The 19996-nt window shown below is 47.1% G+C and overlaps 1 protein-coding gene across 3 annotated transcripts in view; it reads right to left on the reverse strand.

The window, feature by feature from the left end:
• Positions 1–19996, reverse strand: part of LOC122547490 (CD166 antigen-like) — a 54132-nt gene that overhangs the window by 12904 nt on the left and 21232 nt on the right. The window contains exons 4-9 of one of the 3 annotated variants that reach the window (XM_087979388.1): positions 18658–18722; positions 16251–16338; positions 10494–10676; positions 4937–5064; positions 2095–2254; positions 56–91 (exon numbers count right to left, since the gene is read on the reverse strand). In XM_087979388.1, coding sequence (XP_087835514.1) covers positions 56–91; positions 2095–2254; positions 4937–5064; positions 10494–10676; positions 16251–16338; positions 18658–18722 — 660 coding nt within the window. The remainder of the gene's footprint in view (positions 1–55; positions 92–2094; positions 2255–4936; positions 5065–10493; positions 10677–16250; positions 16339–18657; positions 18723–19996) is intronic. The other 2 variants (XM_087979386.1, XM_087979387.1) reach the window with 2 other exon arrangements.

Consider the following 19996-nt stretch of genomic DNA (forward strand, 5'->3'; position numbering starts at 1 on the left):
AGACCGGACTCCACCCCTGGATCACAACTCTTTCATAAGCTAAAGGGTCTCTTACCTTCTCCTTCGTCGAACCTGTTGTTTTCTTTTGCTGCTGGCAGCAAGTGCAAACAGGAAACAAAAATTGAACTCAGAACCGTGCGAGCAATAACAAATCTGTGGGTGCAACTTGACATGTGTTTCAGCAACATCTTGTTTCTTAAATTCTCGTCTTTCACATCCTCACCCGTTTCCTAACATCCTTCGACCCCACAACCACAACCAACCCACCTCCAACCTCCCCCCTCCACACACTCACACACACATGCACTGATAGACACAGACACACAGACACGCACTCTCACACACACACACATGCGCACACGCACTCTCACACTCACACACACACAAACACACGCACTCACACACATGCACTGATAGACACACACACTCACACACACACACGAACACACACGCACATGCACTGTCACACACAAACACACGCACTCACACACACAGACACACACTCACACAAACACGCACACACGCACTCACACACACAGACACACACTCACACACACGCACACACACACACCCTTTGTAATTCAGGCTTCTGACCATCCCAAATTGTAATCGCTCCGTCCCTGGGCAACTATGCCTGAGCCGTAAACTCTGGGATCTGCTCCTTTAATCATTCTCTCTGCCTCTCTCAGAATTGTCTCTGTAGAAGTCTTCCTTTCTGAAGTTGAAGAGAACTACACTGACATTTCCTCTGTAATCCTCATCAATAAGACCAGCTCCAACGTCACCTCAATGCTTTGCTGCCAAACTAGATGTTGGAGCCACTCTGCCATAGAATCCAGGAGCAACAGCAATCTGTATATTAGCCTTCACAATAGCTTTATCCTGAGCAGGGATCACATCATCCTTGGCAGAGCTTTTGCGTATAATCTCACCTGTTGTACCCAGTAGCCCTCTTATGTGAGATGTTCTCGGGCTGCTCTCAAAAGGGGGGGGTTCCTGTGGTTTCAGCATTCCGATAGGGTGGTTTGACCAGAGGTGAGCTTTCAACCTCTCGGTTTAGTGAACAAACGGGTGGGCTCCGTCACTGAGACAGCAGCAATGAGAGTGTCTCGGAAAGCGTCTGAGAGGGTCTTGGAATCAGACGCTTGTGAGTTTGAGTCCCACTCCTCGGACCTACACAGACAATCCAGGCTGACTACTCTCAAAGCAGGCTTTGGCCCTACTGGAGATGCTGTCTCTCAGATAGGACTGTTAGAATCGCTACAGTGTGGGAGCAGGCCATTCAGCCCATCGAGTCCACACCAATGCTCCGAAGAGCATCCCATTCAGACCACCACTGCCCCACAACCCCACCTCTTCTATACCTATAACCCTGCATTTCCCATGACTAACTCACCTAAGCCTGCACATCCCTGAGCACTATGGGGAATTTAGCACGGCCAATCCACCCTGAGCTGCACATCTTTGGACTTTGGGAGGAAACCGGAGCACCCGGAGGAAACCCACGCAGACACGGGGAGAATGTGCAAACTCCACACAGACCCAGTCGCCTGAGGGTGGGATCGAACCCGGGTCCCTGGAGCTAACCACTGAGCCAGCGCGCCATCCACTGACCTTAGAACCCTGGACAGTCAACATGATGTAAGTGGCCCATTGGACTTCCCTCACAGGAGCAGGGACTGGTCCAATCTTTACGGAACCACCAATTTTTTACAGTGCCTAGTGCCAATCTCCTGTCTTCCCCCAAATCCCTACACAGCATTTCGATCCAAATAACCAACCAATATCTTCTTGAAGGCCAGACTGCTGTATTTCAATATGGTTACCATCACTCCCTATGCTAACCAAACACCGCACTATAGCTCCACGCCGAAGAGGAGTTGGATCACATGCACATTGTAAAGTCTGCTCCCATTCTGTAGGTGGTGTCAAACCCGCTGGGTTCTAACGCTTCCTGTTTCAATTGAATTTAACTTCCCTCGGTGACTGTAGTTGGATTTGAACTCGTGTCTCTTGGAGGTGGGGGTGGCTGAGGGGGGTTAGGCCGGTGACATAGCTGCGATGCCACTTGTCCAATCAGGGGAATGAGCCTACCTTTCACGCGGATGAATCTGACAGCTGACTTGGTGTTGTAGTTGAAATCGTAGACAGTGCACGTGTATTCCCCTTCATCCTCCTTTGTCACGGTGGGGAGGGTGTACAGGTTACTGAGATCCCCTCGTGTTAAATACCCCTCACCTTTGAGGGGCTTCCCCTGAAAATAAGATCCACAAGTTCATACAGCACTGAGAACCGCTTGTGTTAAATACCCCTTGTGAGTGGATTACTAAGACCACCTTGTGTTAAATACCCCCTGTGAGGGAGTTACTGAGAACCCCTCGTGTTAAATACCCCCTGTGAGAGTGTTACTGAGAACCCCTCGTATTAAATACCCCCTGTGAGGGGTGTTACTAAGATTCCCTCGTGTTAAATACCCCCTGTGAGGGTGTTACTGAGATCCTCTCGTGTTAAATACCCCCTGTGAGGGTGTTACTGAGATCCCCTCGTGTTAAATACCCCACGTGAGGGGCATTACTGAGATCCCCTCGTGTTAAATACCCCCTGTGAGGGTGTTACTGAGATCCCCTCATGTTAAATACCCCCTGTGAGGGGTGTTACTGAGATCCCCTCATATTAAATACCCCCTGTGAGGGTGTTACTGAGATCCTCTCGTGTTAAATACCCCCTGTGAGGGTGTTACTGAGATCCCCTCATGTTAAATACCCCTTGTGAGGGTGTTACTGAGATCCCCTGTGAGGGGGTTACTGAGATCCCCTCGTGTTAAATACCCCTTGTGAGGGGATTACTAAGATCACCTTGTGTTAAATACCCCCTGTGAGGGGGTTACTGAGAACCCCTCGTGTTAAATACCCCCTGTGAGGGGTGTTACTGAGATCCCCTCGTGTTAAATTCCCCTGTGAGGAGGTTACTGAGATCCCCTCATGTTAAATACCCCCTGTGAGGGTGTTACTGAGATCCCCTCGTGTTAAATACCCCACGTGAGGGGCATTACTGAGATCCCCTCGTGTTAAATACCCCCTGTGAGGGTGTTACTGAGATCCCCTCATGTTAAATACCCCCTGTGAGGGGTGTTACTGAGATCCCCTCATGTTAAATACCCCCTGTGAGGGTGTTACTGAGATCCTCTCGTGTTAAATACCCCCTGTGAGGGTGTTACTGAGATCCCCTCATGTTAAATACCCCTTGTGAGGGTGTTACTGAGATCCCCTGTGAGGGGGTTACTGAGATCCCCTCGTGTTAAATACCCCTTGTGAGGGGATTACTAAGATCACCTTGTGTTAAATACCCCCTGTGAGGGGGTTACTGAGAACCCCTCGTGTTAAATACCCCCTGTGAGAGTGTTACTGAGAACCCCTCGTGTTAAATACCCCCTGTGAGGGGTGTTACTAAGATTCCCTCGTGTTAAATACCCCCTGTGAGGGTGTTACTGAGATCCCCTCATGTTAAATACCCCCTGTGAGGGGTGTTACTGAGATCCCCTCATGTTAAATACCCCACGTGAGGGGCATTACTGAGATCCCCTCATGTTAAATACCCCTTGTGAGGGTGTTACTGAGATCCCTTGTGAGGGGGTTACTGAGATCCCCTCGTGTTAAATACCCCACGTGAGGGGCATTACTGAGAACCCCTCGTGTTAAATACCCCACGTGAGGGTGTTACTGAGATCCCCTTGTGTTAAATACCCCTTGTGAGGGTGTTACTGAGATCCCTTGTGAGGGGGTTACTGAGATCCCCTCGTGTTAAATACCCCACGTGAGGGGCATTACTGAGAACCCCTCGTGTTAAATACCCCACGTGAGGGTGTTACTGAGATCCCCTTGTGTTAAATACCCCCTGTGAGGGTGTTACTGAGATCATCTCGTGTTAAATACCCCCTGTGAGGGTGTTACTGAGATCCCCTCGTGTTAAATACCCCCTGTGAGGGTGTTACTGAGATCCCCTCATGTTAAATACCCCCTGTGAGGGTGTTACTGAGATCCCCTCGTGTTAAATACCCCCTGTGAGGGTGTTACTGAGATCCCCTGGTGTTAAATACCCCCTGTGAGGGTGTTACTGAGATCCCCTCGTGTTAAATACCCTGTGGCTGGGGTGTGGGGCGGTGTTAAGATAAAGTTTATCTAAACCGCCACAAGGACAGGGTGAGACTGGATTGAGATTAAAATCTCAGGGGGAGTACAGGATGAATGCATGTCCGTAAGCCTGAACCCCAACCTGAACTCTGAACCCTGACATCAACCCAGTCCCAGGCCCAACTCCAAAGCCCGTTCCAACCCAGACCGTCTGCCCCCCCCCCCCCCCCCAGCAGCTGGGTGAGTGAGTCTGTGGTTTCTGGTGTTTGGTAGGTTCAGGCCAGGGGGATGGGGAGAGTGCACGTGTGTGGCTGTATCCTCTACAGCAGAATTTCCACCAAACAGCAGATTTCCATCTGCCAGGAGAACAGTTAGCAACGCCGTGACCAATGGCAAGAACAGTTCGAACTCAGCCTCCCGCAGTACAGCAATCCTAGAATCCCTGCAGTGTGGAAACAGGCCATTTGGCCCAACAAATCCACACCAACTCTCTGAAGAGTAAGCCACCCAGACCCATTCCCCCGACCCTATATTTACCACTGACTAATGTATCTAACCTACACATCCCTGCACACGATGGGCAATTTAGCACGGCCAATCCACCCAAACCCACGCTTCTTTGGACTGTGGGACACGGGGGAGAATGCGCAAACTCCACACAGACAGTCGCCGGAGGCTGGAATCGAACCCGGGTCCCTGGCGCCGTGAGGCAGCAGTGCTGACCACTGTGCCACCGTGCCGCTCCAGGCAGCTTCACTGAGTTGGGTGATCAATGGAGGTTTGCCTGCGCCTCGTTCCAGACTCACGTCTTTCTCCCAGAGGTATTCTGCTGGTGAAGGGTTGGTGTCAGCCATGCAGTTCAGGGTGACGGTATCGCCCTCTCTGATCGTACCAGCGGGCGGCTCCACCTCAATCGTGACCGACTCCACTGGGTCTGTACGTGGGAAAAGGGAGGGAGAGACACAGAGAGAGAGAGAGAGAGAGAGAGATATGCTTATGGCTCAGGAGAAAGGAAGACCTGCATTTCTGTAGCGCCTTTCAGGACACCTTGAGTGCTTCACAGCCAATGGGCTTACGTTTAAAGAGCTGTCACTGCTGAAATGTACAGTCAATATGTGCACGAGCCCTGTGAGCATAGCCAGACAGCACAAACAGACAGACTAGGGCCATTCAGCCCCTCCAAACTGCTCCACCTTTTGATCGGGTCAGGGTTGGACTGGCAGTGACCTCAGCTCTGCAATTCCATTGACCTCCCAGCTTGTCTGCCTTGTCAACCAGGACAGCAGCCAACTCCATCTTAATTATAGAACCAGCCTCCGCTGCTCTCTCTGGAAGAGAATTCAACAGACGCAAAACCCTCAGAGAGAACACACATTTCCTCATCTCTGTCTTAAACGGGCGACCTCATTTCTTTTTCATCGGTGCCCCCTTATTCTCATTTCTCAAGCACCCTTTCGGCCCCACTTTGTCAAGCTGTTTCAGGAAGGTCACTTATTCTTGCACACACTAATGGAGACAGGCTCATCCCGCCTTACCTCTCTTTGCAAGGTAAACCCCCTCGTCCCCGAAATTAGTTGAGCGAACAATTCTCTAAATTGCTTTGTACGCAATTTATGTTCTTCCTTAAATAAAGGAACCAATACTGTGCACAGTACATCAGAGGTAGTCTCAGCAGGTCCTTGCACAATTATAGCAACACTTCCTTACCTTACCTTTCTGTTCCTCTTGCAATGAGGGTCAAGGCATCTCTTTCCTGAAAACACTCTTTCTACCTGCCAACCAACCTTTGGTGATCCATATACTAGATCACCCAGATCCCTCTGCACATTATTGAAATAATATGCGGCTTTACAAGTAGACAGGTTCACATTTTCCCACATGCGACTGCATCTGCCATATTTCTCCCACCTTCTTGAACCCATCTATATCCCTCTGTAGACCCTTTTGACACCTCACTGTCCTGCCTATCCACATCTCATCAGCTAATTTAGCATCCATACATCTACCACCTTTGTCAGATCGTTGATAAATTTTTCTGCTTGTGATTTCCAGTGAGAAATAGATTAGATTAGATTACTAACAGTGTGGAAACAGGCCCTTCAGCCCAACAAGTCCACACTGACCCGTTCCCCTACATTTACCCCTTCACCTAACACTACAGGCAAATTAGCATGGCCAATTATCCTAACCTGCACATTTTTGGACTGTGGGAGAAAACCAGAGCACCCAGAGGAAACCCACATAGACACAGGGAGAATGTGCAAACTCCACACAGACAGTCGCCTGAGGCGGGAATTGAACCCGGGTCTCTGGCGCTGTGAGCCACCGTGCCACCCACTTTTAGAGCACCTTTAGAAGAGACGAGAACAATAAGAGAATAGGTCGACTATATGTAAGTTTATAAACTCAGGAGGGGTAAAGATAAAGTGAATGGTAGGTCTCTTTTCCATCGGGTGGGGCATTTTAAGATCGGGGCATATTTTTAAGGTCAGAGGAGAAAGATTTAACGAAGACATGGGGGCAATTGTTTTACACAGAGAGTGGTTTGTGTGTGGAATGAACTTCCAAAGGAAGTGGTGAATGGGGGCTGAGTTACAACCTTTAAAAGACATTTGTAGAAAACCGTGATGAAAAATTATTTGCAGGGATGTGGGTCAGGAGCAAGCAGCTGGGACTAGTTTAATTTGGGATTATGGACTGATTGGACCGAAGGGTCTGCTTCCATGTCCTATGACTCCGTGACTAACTCTCCTGCTCCCTCTAGAAACTGTGGCCGTGGGATCTGGGTTTTAATGCCTCACCTGAAAAGTGGCCTGTCTAACAGTGCAGCACCCCCTGAGTACTGCAGCTGGAATACCAGCCTGGGGTTAGCTTTGAACCCAAGACTACCTGACTCATAAACCAATGGGGCTTGGGCTGCTAGAGATAAACCTTCCTCTGCCTGCTTCAGTTACAAAATGCTGTGGCAGTAACTTCAGAAATATTAGATTGTGAAGCAGTGAATCTATCCCAAGCTCGTGATGAGAGTTGGAAAATACTTCCCCCTTATCGACAAATCAGCGTTAAATCGAGAAAGTTGGATTGATGATCCCGGTGTTTGGAAGAGCGAGGCTCATTGACGAGATGTCATTAGCCAACGTCACATTTGGGGTTTAATAAATTGGGAATTATAAAAATGATGGGAGCGATGCACATAGAGTTACAGTGAACCTTCAACGCAGAAACAGTCCCACTTAATGCTTGAGTTCTCCATTTGAATTTATTCTCAACCCACTTTCGTGTAACCCTCTGGGAAGGGAGAAAAAAAAATCAGGGAAACTTGTAAATGTGACCCATACTGTTTGAACCACCTAGTGCACTTCAACATGGACCAATATATTACTATTTCCAAGTATTTTTTGATTTTTGTTTTAAATTGCCTTTTCCCTCTGGGTTGCCAGCACATTCTTTCAGACCTCGAAAATATTTACCAAAATTCTCCTGAGGTTTCCAATAGGAAACAAGTCCCTGCTTTTTGTCAGAAAGTACAGTAAGCGCTTCACACTCCCTCCAACCTAGAAAGATCAGAAATGGGTTTGTTCACCAGTCTAAAACAGTGATCATTGGACTGCCAAGTAAGACTCAGTGCTGAAGTAATGCAGCCTCCTGCCCACGACCTTTGCCTGATTTTTCGGCATCTCTCTAAATCAGCTCAAGAAGCTTTTTATTTTGAAGTGTTTGTACTTTCGACGGTGCATCGATCCATCTTAATCTATTTTGGCGATGCCAGCCTTCAGGCAAGGTCAGATTGCAGGCTTGCTATTGTAAGATGATGCAGCACCGCCATCAACTGGCTGGAAAGGAGAATGACAGAGGAGGGATTGCACGTGAATGAAAGAGATCACACAGGGCAGATATCCAACATGAGATCCAAACATTCTGATAAGCCCTGCAGTGCCTGTAAAGAGCACCCACATGCTTCTTCAACAGTTCCAAGGACTTTCAACCCCACCCCCCCACCCACCCCCCCGGCACTCAATCCAGCGCCCAGTTGGTGTGATCACTCTGTGAGATGAATATCTTTCCTTCTGGCCTGAAGACTTGAGGTTCTCAAACCCCAGGAACGATGAATAAGATTGTGAGGCCATCAATGAGTCTAGATTTCATTTTGCTAAATGCGCAGGGTGGAAGAGAGATCGTTCATGGCGAGGATCTGAGGAGTAAAGGGGAGTGTATCTGGTGGTGGTGGTGGGGGGGTGCATTGGGGGTAATGATGATAGAAATATTGAAAGTGAAGCTAGCTGTGAGACTGACTCCCAAAACATCACTCCCTCTACCGCCTCCCAATTTTTTTTGGGGGGGTATCATTTTTTGGATTTAATGTTCTGTGTTTGATATGTAATCAGTTAGAAAGAGACCTGTTATTTTTCCCTTCAAATTTTCTCACAGCCCCCAACACGTTTTAAAGAGACAGGCAACTTCCAATCCAACACAGGTATACATGGACCAATCAGGTTCAGAACTCAAAGTCCTGGAATTAATACAGAATCATAGAGATGTACAGTCTAACTCATCCAGAGCTGACCAGATATCCTGAATTAATCTAATCCCATTTGCCAGCATTTAGCCCATATCTCTCTCAGCACTTCCAGATTCATATACCCATCCAGATGCCTTTTAAGTGCTGTAATTGTATCAACCTCCACCCCTTCCTCTGGCAGCTTGTTCCATACCTGCACCTCTGTGTGAAAAAGTCGCCCTTTACGTCCCTTTAACATTTTTCCCCTCTCACCTTAAACCTATGCCCTCAAGTTCTAGACTCCCCCACTCTGGAGACAAGGCCTCTGTCTATTTACCCTATCCGTGCCCCTCATGATTTTATAAACGTCTATAAGGTCACCCCTCAGCCTCCAAATCTCCAGGGAAAACAGTCCCAGCCTGTTCAGCCTCTCCCTATAGATCAAACTCTCCAACCCTGGCAACATCCTTGTAAATCTTTTCTGAACTCTGAGTTTCACAACATCCTCACCACTGCAGGGAGACTAATACTAAATTGGATGCAGTCTTCTGAAATGTCCTGGACAGCTGCAACATGACCTCCCGACTCCTATACTCAATGCTCTGACCAATAATGGAAAGCACAACATACTTTTTCTTCACTATCCTATCTACCTGCGACTCCACTTTCAAGGAGCTATGAACCTGCACTCCAAGGTCTTTTTCTTCAGCAACACTCCTCAGGACCTTATCATTAAGTGTATAAGTCCTGCTAAGATTTGGTTTCCCAAAATGCAGCACCTCACATTTACCTCAATTAAACTCCTCGGCCCATTGGCCCATCTGATCAAGATCTGTTATGCTAGTTTCATCTCCACGTGGTGCATCCCTGTCTATCTTTTGTTACAGGCAATTTAAAAAATTTCGAGATATACAAGATATTCAAGAAACTTCAAGGGCGGACAGTGTGAGCTCTTTTCCTCAGATGGCAATGGCTAGCACAAAGGGACATAGCTTTATATTATGGGGTGATAGATATAGGACAGATATCAGGGGTAGTTTCTTTACTCAGAGAGTAGTAGGGGCGTGGAATGCACCTCCTGCAACAGGAATAGACTCACCAACTTTAAGGGCATTTAAATGGTCATTGGATAGGCATATGGACGAGAATGGAATAATGTAGGTTAGATGGGCTTCAGATTGGTCCCACAGGTCGGCACAACATTGAGGGCCGAAGGGCCTCTATTACACTGTAATGTTCTATATTCTTTATACTTTATTCGTTAAAAAAATCATAAAAATATATGCACAGTCATAAACATATTTGGTTCTGTGCAGCATTACACATCACCAGTGGGGGAATGGGAGTACACAGGAGTGAAGGAAGGAAGAGAGGGGTGTATGGGGGAGAACAGGTCATTGGTCAGACAATGTTGTTGAATAACAGGTAGTGGGGGAGTTGTTGGTTGCTGTGTAAATAACAAATGGAAACAGTATTCATATCTGCACAAGGGCTATTGCTGAGGAAAGGAGGTGATCTAGCAAAGCTTGTCATCTTGCACGCATCAGGACAGACACAAGAATGCCAAATTTCAAAAATGGAACAACAACTCAGCAATGCTGAGTTACATGCACTCAGATTCAGATTGATCGGGGTGTTGCAATGGAGAGTGAACCGTGTAAGAATTTTTGAACTTCAAGAAAGCCGTGCCCTGGATTTTCAGCCTGCATACAATCTTGTTCCCTTCAAAATGTGGTATTCTTGCATGGACCCTGATGAGTGCAAGGTGAAAAACGCTGACAGCGTGTCTCCTTTTACAGCAATACTCAAGTTCGACCAAGCAAACATCGTCACAAAGAGTTCAGAAGTTCAGAGTCGATACTTACAATGCACGTCTATGGTGACGGGTTCAGATCTCTGTGTGGCATTTCCTCCTTTGAAAGGATAAACCACTTCACAGAAGAATTTAGCTTTCATATCAGCCTTGATCACTGTATGATACAGTGTCGACTCGATTGTGTAAAGTCCAGTGTTCTGATTCTTCAGGATGTGAAGTTTGTTCTGGGTCTCTGGAAATACCGAAGTGCAATTTTTAAATAAAATCAGGAAAGCACGAAGAAAATACCAATAAAAAGCAGATAGAACTGCACTACGTTTGCATCATGGAAGGTGCAGTTAATTCTCAAATGTAACTTTAATCATGATTTGGAAGAGGAAGCCCTCAATCGATCCGAATCTGATCCCATAGAGGATTAGGTCACTTCTCAACGTTGTACGGTATGAATTCAGTATAAGAAATGGGAGCAGGAGCAGTCTATTCGGCCCATCACGTACATTCTACCATTCAGTACGATCATGGGTGATCTTCTGCTCAGCTCCACTTGGTTCCTTAAAAATCTGACTTGACCTTAAATGTATTCAACGATGCGTAATCCACAACCCTCCGGGGGAGATAACTACAAAAACTCAGAACCACCGGAGCAAAGAGTTTTCTCAGCCCTGAGCGCTCGAGCCTTTACCCAGCAGCTGCCCTCCCCCCAAAACTACCCAGCTTCTAAATTCTCCAGCCTGCAGTGACCCTTCTCAGTGTTTACTTTGTGAAGCCCCTTCAGAATCTCGATGCCTCTCATTGGGAATCACCTCTTCCAGAGGATATGGGCCCAATTCACTCAGCCTTTTAAACAGCTCTCTCACCCCAGAGACCTCTGCGCTCCTGCTTCCTGTGCATATCTTTCCTTTAACACAGAAACCAAATAACATTTGAAACGCACTACGGAATGCAGAGACGCGCTTTGCCTGTCACACACATCTCCAGATGCATAATCCGCTCCAACGTTAATGACCCAATTCCTTGCTTGAGAGCCCGTGCCTCCACCACCATGACAGTCAGTCAACGCTGGGAGGTGGGAGCCGGTGGGTCTGTCCACTCCGTGTGGGAACAGCTCCCCCAGTTTCCGAAGCCGATGTCGCGGGGAGGACTTTGACTAGGCTAGATCTGCCATCAGCGTGTCTAAAGGTGGAGGTGCCGGTGTGTCGGACTGGGGTGGACAGCATTAAAAATCACACAACGCCAGGTTATAGTCCAACGGGTTGATCTGGAATCACTAGCTTTCGAAGCGCTGCTCCTTCGTCAGGTAGTGTGCGTAAGGCCAGAGAAGCTGGAGATGGGTCCATCTGCCTGCTTTTATTCAGCAGACTGAGTTGGCCCATCTCAGTGGTTAAGAACCAACCACTTTGACAAGAGCCGAGTCCAGGTAAGGACAACAGGTTTCAACTCCTGAAGAATACAAGTGAATCCTGCTGGATCTCCTTTTAAAGAATGAGAATCTGACAGATTTGCCTTCTCCGTTACTGCAGGAGCTATGTTTTCACAGTTACGATCAGATCCCAATCCTCCAGCTGCCAGGATGCTTTTTTGAATGGCCATTCCTTGGATTATTAATCCAAACGGTCAGGCAGCATCCGAGGAGCTGGAGAGTTGAAGGTTCGAGCGTAAGTTCTTCATCAGGCCCAAGACTCGCATGGCCTCCTTCACTGACAAATTCTAGGCACCCGACGCCTGGAGGAAGAACGCCTTGGGATCAATGTGGATTTCACCAGTTTACTCATCTCCCGCCCCCACCTTATTCCAGATCCAGCCCTCCAACTCAGCACCGCCCCCTTGAACTATCCTACCTGTCCATCTTCCTTTCCGCCTGTCCGTTCTACCCTCCACTCTGACCTACCACCATCACCGCTCAACTTCATCTACCTATCGCATTTCCAGCTACCCTTCCTCCAGCCCCCACCCCCTCCTATTTCTCTCTCAGCTCCCTTGGGCCACCACTCCATTCCTGATGAAGGGCTGATGCTCAAAACGTTGACTCTCCTGCTCCTCGGATGCTGCCTGACCGGCTGTGCTTTTCCAGCACCACACCTTTTGACTCTGATCTCCAGCATCTGCATTCCCCGCTATCTCCTTATTAATCCAGACATCAGTTCATGGATCAGTCCGTAATGCAGAGTGACAGCAACAATTTAATTAATGTACCAGTTGAGGTCATCATAAGGCTCATGTCATCTCGCCCAGGACATGGTCACCCTCAGGTTAAACCACCAGCAATCAACTGTCTCTCAAAGAATCCCTACAGTGGGGAAACAGGCATTCGGCCCATCAAGTTCACACTGACCCTCTGAAGAGCATCCCGCCCAGACCCACCTTGTCCCTGTAACCCTGCATTTTCCAGGGCTAACGCACTGAGCCTGCACACCCCCTGCACACTACGGACAATCCACCCAACCTTGAGCTGAGGAAAAAAACCAGAGGAAACCTACGCAAACAGAGGGAGAACACGCAAACTCAACCCAGACAGCTGCCCAAGGCTGGAATCGAACCCAGGTCCCCAGCACTGAGACATAGCAGAGCTAACCACTAAGTCAGTGTGCTGCCCACTATTCTCAGTAATGAGAGAACATCCCTATGGTCTTCTGGGACTACAATGACTTTACCTGTAACTGTTAAATTATACAACCTCCACCAGGGTTTACCCAGTTGAACTAAAGGGTTAACTCGCTACCTTAGGTTGGTGCACAGTGGTAGTCACATTAATCACAAACATTTTGGAATTTGTTGTCTGTCTTATCCAGATGAGTTACCTGATACTGCAATCCCTGAAGTACATTTTAATTTGCATTCCCCGCATAGTTCAGGGAAGGAGCGGCCTGCCCTTGGAAACATAATACACAAAGTTTGGACAAACTACAGTGTTTGCATTTCATCCAAGGCTCCCTCTGTTGGCTTGCCTAGCCTGCTGGAAAGTAGTGCTTACGTTTCTAGCCACCCAGGAGTAGGATCGAGTCCTACAGCAGGGACAGGAGCTCAGCTTTGAGAGTTTTAATCTGGACCCAGAGTTCTGAGGTGGGGGGTAATGGGGTGCATACCTGTGACCAGCATGCTGTCAGATTCTCGTTTCCACTGGTTCATCCATGCCCTGTAGTCAGGATGTGGCACCCATTGAATGGCTCTTCCAGCAAGCTGGTGGGCTGAATGGCCTCCTTCTGTAAGCATGTACCAACCATACAACTCCACTGCTACCCCGATCTAGTTGATTCTTAAATAGATGCCGAAATGGCTTTTATGGTCAATATTCTCTCTAATTTCTATACAATACAATATAGTACAGCACAGGAACAGGCCCTTCGGCCCACTCAACCTGCGCCGATTTCTAACCCTTGTTTTAGACCTGCTACTTAATGCCCGTGTGCAGTTTCTAAGCCTCTGTTCGCTCATGGTAAACGCCACAATGTTGCTAACATTAGTGCTTCCACCATCTCCACTGCCAGTGCATTCCAGGCACTCAGCACCCTCTGCGCGAAAAAAGGTTTCCCCGCACTTCACCCCTCAACGTTCCCGCCTTCACCTTGACCCTGTGCCCTCTTGTAGTTGACCTTTCCGTCCTGGGGAGAAAGCCTCTGACTATCCACCCTATCTAAGCCTCTCATGGTTTTGTAGACCTCTATCAGATCACCCCCTCAGCATCTGTCTTTCCAGTGAAAACAATCTGAGTTTATCAACCTCTCCACATAACTAAAACTCTCCAAACCAGGCAACGTCTTGGCAAACCTTCTCTGCACCCTCTCCAAAGCATCCAGGTCCTTCTGGTAGTGTGGCGACCGGAACTGCATGCAATATTCCAAATGAGGCTTAACTAAACTTTGGTACAGCTGTAACACAACTGGCCAACTTTTATATTCAATACCCCAGCCAAAGAGGGCAAGCTGTATGCCTTCCTGAACACCTTATCCACCTGTGTCACCACTTTCAGGGATCCATGGACCTGTACACCCAGAGCCCTCTGTGTGTCAATGCTGCCATTTTTTGTTCCATTCTCAACTGAATTTGATCTTCCAAAATACATCACTTCACATCTGTCCAGATTAAACTCTATCTGCCATTTCTCTGGCCAAATCCACCTGGATCAACCACATCTCAATTAGTCTGGAGTCACATGTAGTCCAGACGGGGTAAGGATGGCAGATTCCCTTCCCTGAAGGAGATTAATGAACCAGATAGGTTTTTACAACAATTGACAGTCTTTCCACGTTAGCCATGGGGCCTTACCTTATAACTGAATCCGAATTTCACCATCTGCTATGGTGCGATTCACCCCATAGACCCCAGAACATGCCCAGGGATTCTAGTTTACGAGCGCCTGTTAACTCCTTCCCAAAGATGCTGCCTGACCTGCCAAGCTTTTCCAGAATCCTTAGTTTATTTGAACATTTATCAGACATTCCTTGATTACAACCTCATGTCCAAAAATTAAAAGTCACACAACATGAGGTTATAGCCCAACAGGTTTGTTTGGAAGCACTATAAACAATAGCCTGGCGCTGTTTGACTTTTAACTTTGTCCATCCCAGTCCAACACTGGCACTTCCACATCACGAATCTCATCCAATGCAGACCATCTCGATATTGCTGTGTGTGGGAGCTTGCTGTGCACAATTCAGCTGTTCCACAATACGGCAACCCTTCAATCAGTACTCACTTGGCGGGAGAGTGCTTTGGGAGTAGGCCGTGTGTTCACGAAAGGTGCTATATAAATTTCTACCCTTGGAGCATTTTAACACATACAAGTGTGAGCTTGTTGTTGTTCCAGCCTAGTGCTCACAACATCGAAGTGTTCAAAGTGCATTTCTTAAGCCCAGTCGAGCAGAATGTGACATTCCCCTGTTAGTCAAATATTATCGGTAAACATTTAGGAAGCCGGGGCAAAACCTGTGTTGTTGCGGAACACTCCCGCAGTGAGTCACCGCAGGATTCCTCTTTCACGGGCATGAAGGAGATACGACACAGCATGCTCCTCAGGTAACAGGCCCGCTCCTGTGCTGCAACTGGAGAAAGTTACCGAGGGAACTTAAACCCATTTCGCCATCGCCGCGGCAACCGGAGCCTCCTCGGCCCTTCCTCCATTACACTGTCACAGCTCTGTCTGGAATGTACCAGAGAATGTACAATGGAAATGCGAGCAGGTTCAGGGCCGTTCCCTGTTCGCTTACTTTAGGGGCTGCTTCCTAAATGCTCTTGGACTCCAGCTAAGGTTGTTATCCCAAGCTTGTGATGCCTGACATGGCAAGGCAACATAGGATGTGAGCCCACTGACCAGACCAACTTCTATTGCCCATTTCTAATGAAATTGGGTATGCTAAAGAGGCCCGATCTGTAGGAGGTTTGGTGGGTTGGGAGGAGACAATGGAGGGACAAAGATTAGATTACCTACAGAATGGACACAGGGCCCAAAGTGCCAATAAGTCCACACTGACCCTCCTAAGGATAATGCAGCCAGACCCATTCCCCTAACCTATATTTACCCCTGACTAATGCACCTAACACTGTGGGACAATTTAGCATGGCCAATTCACTTGGCCTGCACATCCTTTGGAGTGTGGGAGGAAACCGGAGCACCCGGAGGAAACCCACGCAGACACGGGGAGAATGTGCAGACTCCACACAGACAGTCACCCAAGGTGGGAATCGAACCCGGGTCCCTGGCACTATGAGGCAGCAGTGCTAACCACTGAGCCACCGTGTAGCCCCAAAGGGATGAGCCCTAAGGAGGGACTGAAAAGGAAAGGCAGCGTTGGATCCACAGGTATCTCACCGTTTCCGTTGGCAAACATCACTTTGCCATTTTTATACCAGGTAATGTTACCGACAGGATAGCCATCCTTTGCGACACACTTCCCAATCTGTGGAAAAAGAGACATAAAGTTGAAGGCAGGCGGTGGAAAAATGTATTATTCAGCGTCAGATTGGGCTGATCAAGGTGAGAAAGGTCAGCCAAGGGGAATGGGGAGCTTTTATTCAACTTGCTAAGGAGGCAACCTCCGTTAGATCCATTTGTCTGATCAATCAGCATTTATGGCCCATCCCAGGTTCCCTTACGAAGGTGGTGATGAGCTTCTTGCGTCCTTGCAGTCTGTGTCTTTATTATTTTAAAAATATACTTCACCCATAAAAAAAACTCTTTGTATTTGTCACAAGTGCAGTTTGATTCTGGACAGTTGCATATCAAGTAAACAAACAAACATTGGAGTTTGACTCTACTCCAACAAACCAATGACCTCTCTTACACATACAAGAGTATATTTACATGCATTGAGGCCCTAGGAGAGTCCGCTAACTGAATTGACCCCCATTTACCTTCAGCAGGAAGCCATCAGACAGTGGTCTTTCCCCACTGCCCCTTGGCAGCAGCTGCTCCAAGCTTTAGTGCCTCCCTCAGCACGTAGTCCTGAACCGTGGGGTGTGCCAGTCTGCAACATCCGGTCTGGGTCAACTCCTTGTTCTGGAAGACCGACAGGTTTTGGGCATCTTTCACCGAGTTAATGGTGCGGTTTCTGTGCGGCAGGTAGACTCACAATATGATTAGGGAGGGAGTCCCAGGATTTGGACCCAACGACAATGAAGGAACGGCAGAATATTTCCAAGTCAGGTTGATGAGTGGTTGGGAGGGGAACTTGCTTGTGTTGGTGTTCCCATGCATCTGCCGCCCTTGTCCTTCTCGACGGAAGTGGGTTTAGGAGGTGCTGTCTAAGGAGGCTTGGAGAATTTCTGCAGTGCATCCTATAGATGGTATTCACTGCTGTTGCATGTCATTGGTGGAGGGAGTGAATATTTGTGGATGTGGTGCCAATCAAGTGGGCTGCTTTGTCTTGGATGTTGTTGAGCTTCTTGAGTGTTGTTGGAACTGCGCTTACCCAGGCAAGTAGGGTGTATTCCAATACACTCTTGACTTGCGCCTTTTTGATAGATGGTGGACAAACTCTGGGGAGTCAGGAAATGAGAGACTTCCTGTTGGATTCCTAGCTTCTGACCTGCTCTTTCAGCTTTGATTGCGGGTCTGGCTCAGTTTCTGGTCAATGGTAACCCCCAGGATGCACTGCTCTTGCATCCTTCATAATTGATTCCAATATTTTTCCAACAAAAGGTGTTGGCTAATCGGTCGAGAGTTAACCACTTTTTGCCTCCCTCCCTTTTTGTCATACTCTCAGCTTTCCAATCCTTGGGTACTTTTCCAGAATCCACCTTTCTGCCTTTAACTCCAATAGATTGCCTAACTTTGCTCCTTTAGCATGTGCTTTACTTGCCATATGTTAGCTCAAACCTAGATGTTGTCCAAGTATTCCTGTTTTTAGACAGGGACTGCTTCAGTATCTGAGGAGTTGCGAATGGTAACTGAACATTGTGCAATCATCGATGAACATCCCCACCTCTGACCTTATGGTGGAGGGAAAGTCATCGATGAAACAACTGAAGATGGTTGGGCCGAGGATTCTACACTGAGGAACTCTTGCAGAGACGAGATGGCTGATCTCCAGCAATAAAAACCACCTTCCTTTGTGCCAGGATTGACACTTCAGCTTCAGGTATGCCTGCTGCACTCTCCGTTGAACTAGAGTTGAGGAAAATTGTTTCAGTGGGTGATACGCTGGACCATAAAGACAGAGATTGTGCTGGATTACAGTTCTGCTGCTGTTGATGTCAATTACCACATCGCTGTCTGGTGGCTCAGTCTTGAGTTGCTAGATCTATTCGATTTCCATCTTATTTATCATGGTGAATGGCTGAAGAACATAATGGAGGGTATCCTCAATGTGAAGAAGGGTATGTAACAATCTGCAGAATGTTACCTTACTCATTTGGCTCTGTGACATCATGAGGTCCAGCGTCAATATTGAGGACCCGCTCCTGACTGTATACCTTTTTTGCTCACTTGGTTGATGCCAACAATCCATGCAGTTTAATTCCTTTGAGATAGCAGTTTGACATAACATTCATGGTTTGCTCAGTTAAGCATATTGCTATGGGTCTGGAGTCATGTGCAGGCCAGATCTGGTAAAGACATAAGCTTGCTGCTCTGAAGGAATCAGATGGGTTTGTTTCAACAATCAACAAAGGTCTCAAGGTTATCATTAAACTCTTAATTCCAGATTTCTATTGAATTCAAATATTGTGGTCTGCCATGGTAGGATTAATTATTGCATTAATTAATAAATCATTATTACCTCGGAATGTCTTCCTACAGTAGAAGTCAAGTAGCTTTTTGTCAGCTGAGGCTTGATAGGCGATTCTGCAAATTAACATAGTTCTGTTAACCTTTGTCAGAAGGAAGTCTGTCACAGTTACTCACCACACTTCCACAACTCACAAATATCTTATGGTTAATAGAAAAATGACTGCAGATGTTTTTCCTGTCTCTATATCCATTGATCTATATAACATTCTACATCTGTCTATCCACAGTCGATTAGATGCTCCCTTCCTGGACTCCACCTCCTCAATCTGTTTGTACTTCAATCAATCAATCTATCCACCAATTTATTAATTATTGATCAATCCTTCCATCTAATACTCCGTGTCCCTCCATCCTTTTGCCCTTCTGTCTCCCTATCATCCATCAATTTATTTACAGATTAATCACTTTGACTAAGGGTTTGTGTCTGTCCGATGGTCCATACGTCTATTGCTCAATGTATCCATCGTAGAAACTACCTCTGAGGACCAAAGGAACTCACAAAGAGTTTGAAGTAACGGTCAAATATGTTGCAGAAGGAACTGACTGTGGGGAGTGTTGAGCTGGGATTTCATTGTCCAAAGTCAGATTGGTGGATGAAGTTTTTGCTAAGATGCTTTCTGTTTAATATTTTTTGGAAGACTTACGTTTTGGGGGATTTTGAAAACAAGAAGTTGATTTCAGGTTTTGTTGATCTACCTGGTGTGGTTTCCACCTGAATGTTCACTGTGTATATTAGAGATTCATTTCCTGCCTGGAAGTCACATGACTGGTGACTGGTGATACCTATTTACTTTACCATAGACACTTCCTGGTTTGGAAGAGATTGGCTTTAAGGAGCAAGAGGCTTGGAAGAATGCTTGCTTTTCCTTTTGGTTCAGTTGATGCGAAATTTGCTAAGATTTGACTGAGGCAGAGGGAAGCCTTCTACAAACATGATATCCGATGGATCATCCTCATTTCTAAAAAGAATCCCCTCTCAGTTCAAGAAAGTCTATTGGAAAGAGCGATTGAAAGACTGTCTCAAGATTGCAACTTCTGAGCAATTGTGTCTGCTAAGACTTCGGGCCTAACCATGAATTAGAGCAACATATTATGGAATATACTACTGTTCCGTCCTTTTATCTTCCAGAGGGACTCACTATTCAAATAGCGTGCAGCTATTTCTACACCTACTTTAACGTCCAAATTCCCAAATGATAATACCATATTATACAGTGTTATCACAATGGCAATACAAGGAAGCAAAGCCAAACTGTGCCAACCTGCCTTTGTGAAACCTTCGCTCACTCGATTAGATCATAAATGATCCACAATACCATCCATAATGT

The sequence above is a fragment of the Chiloscyllium plagiosum genome, unplaced genomic scaffold (assembly GCF_037043375.1).
Source record: "Chiloscyllium plagiosum isolate Xiang-an unplaced genomic scaffold, Cpla_swu_hap1 HiC_scaffold_35, whole genome shotgun sequence".
Lineage (NCBI taxonomy): Eukaryota > Metazoa > Chordata > Chondrichthyes > Orectolobiformes > Hemiscylliidae > Chiloscyllium > Chiloscyllium plagiosum.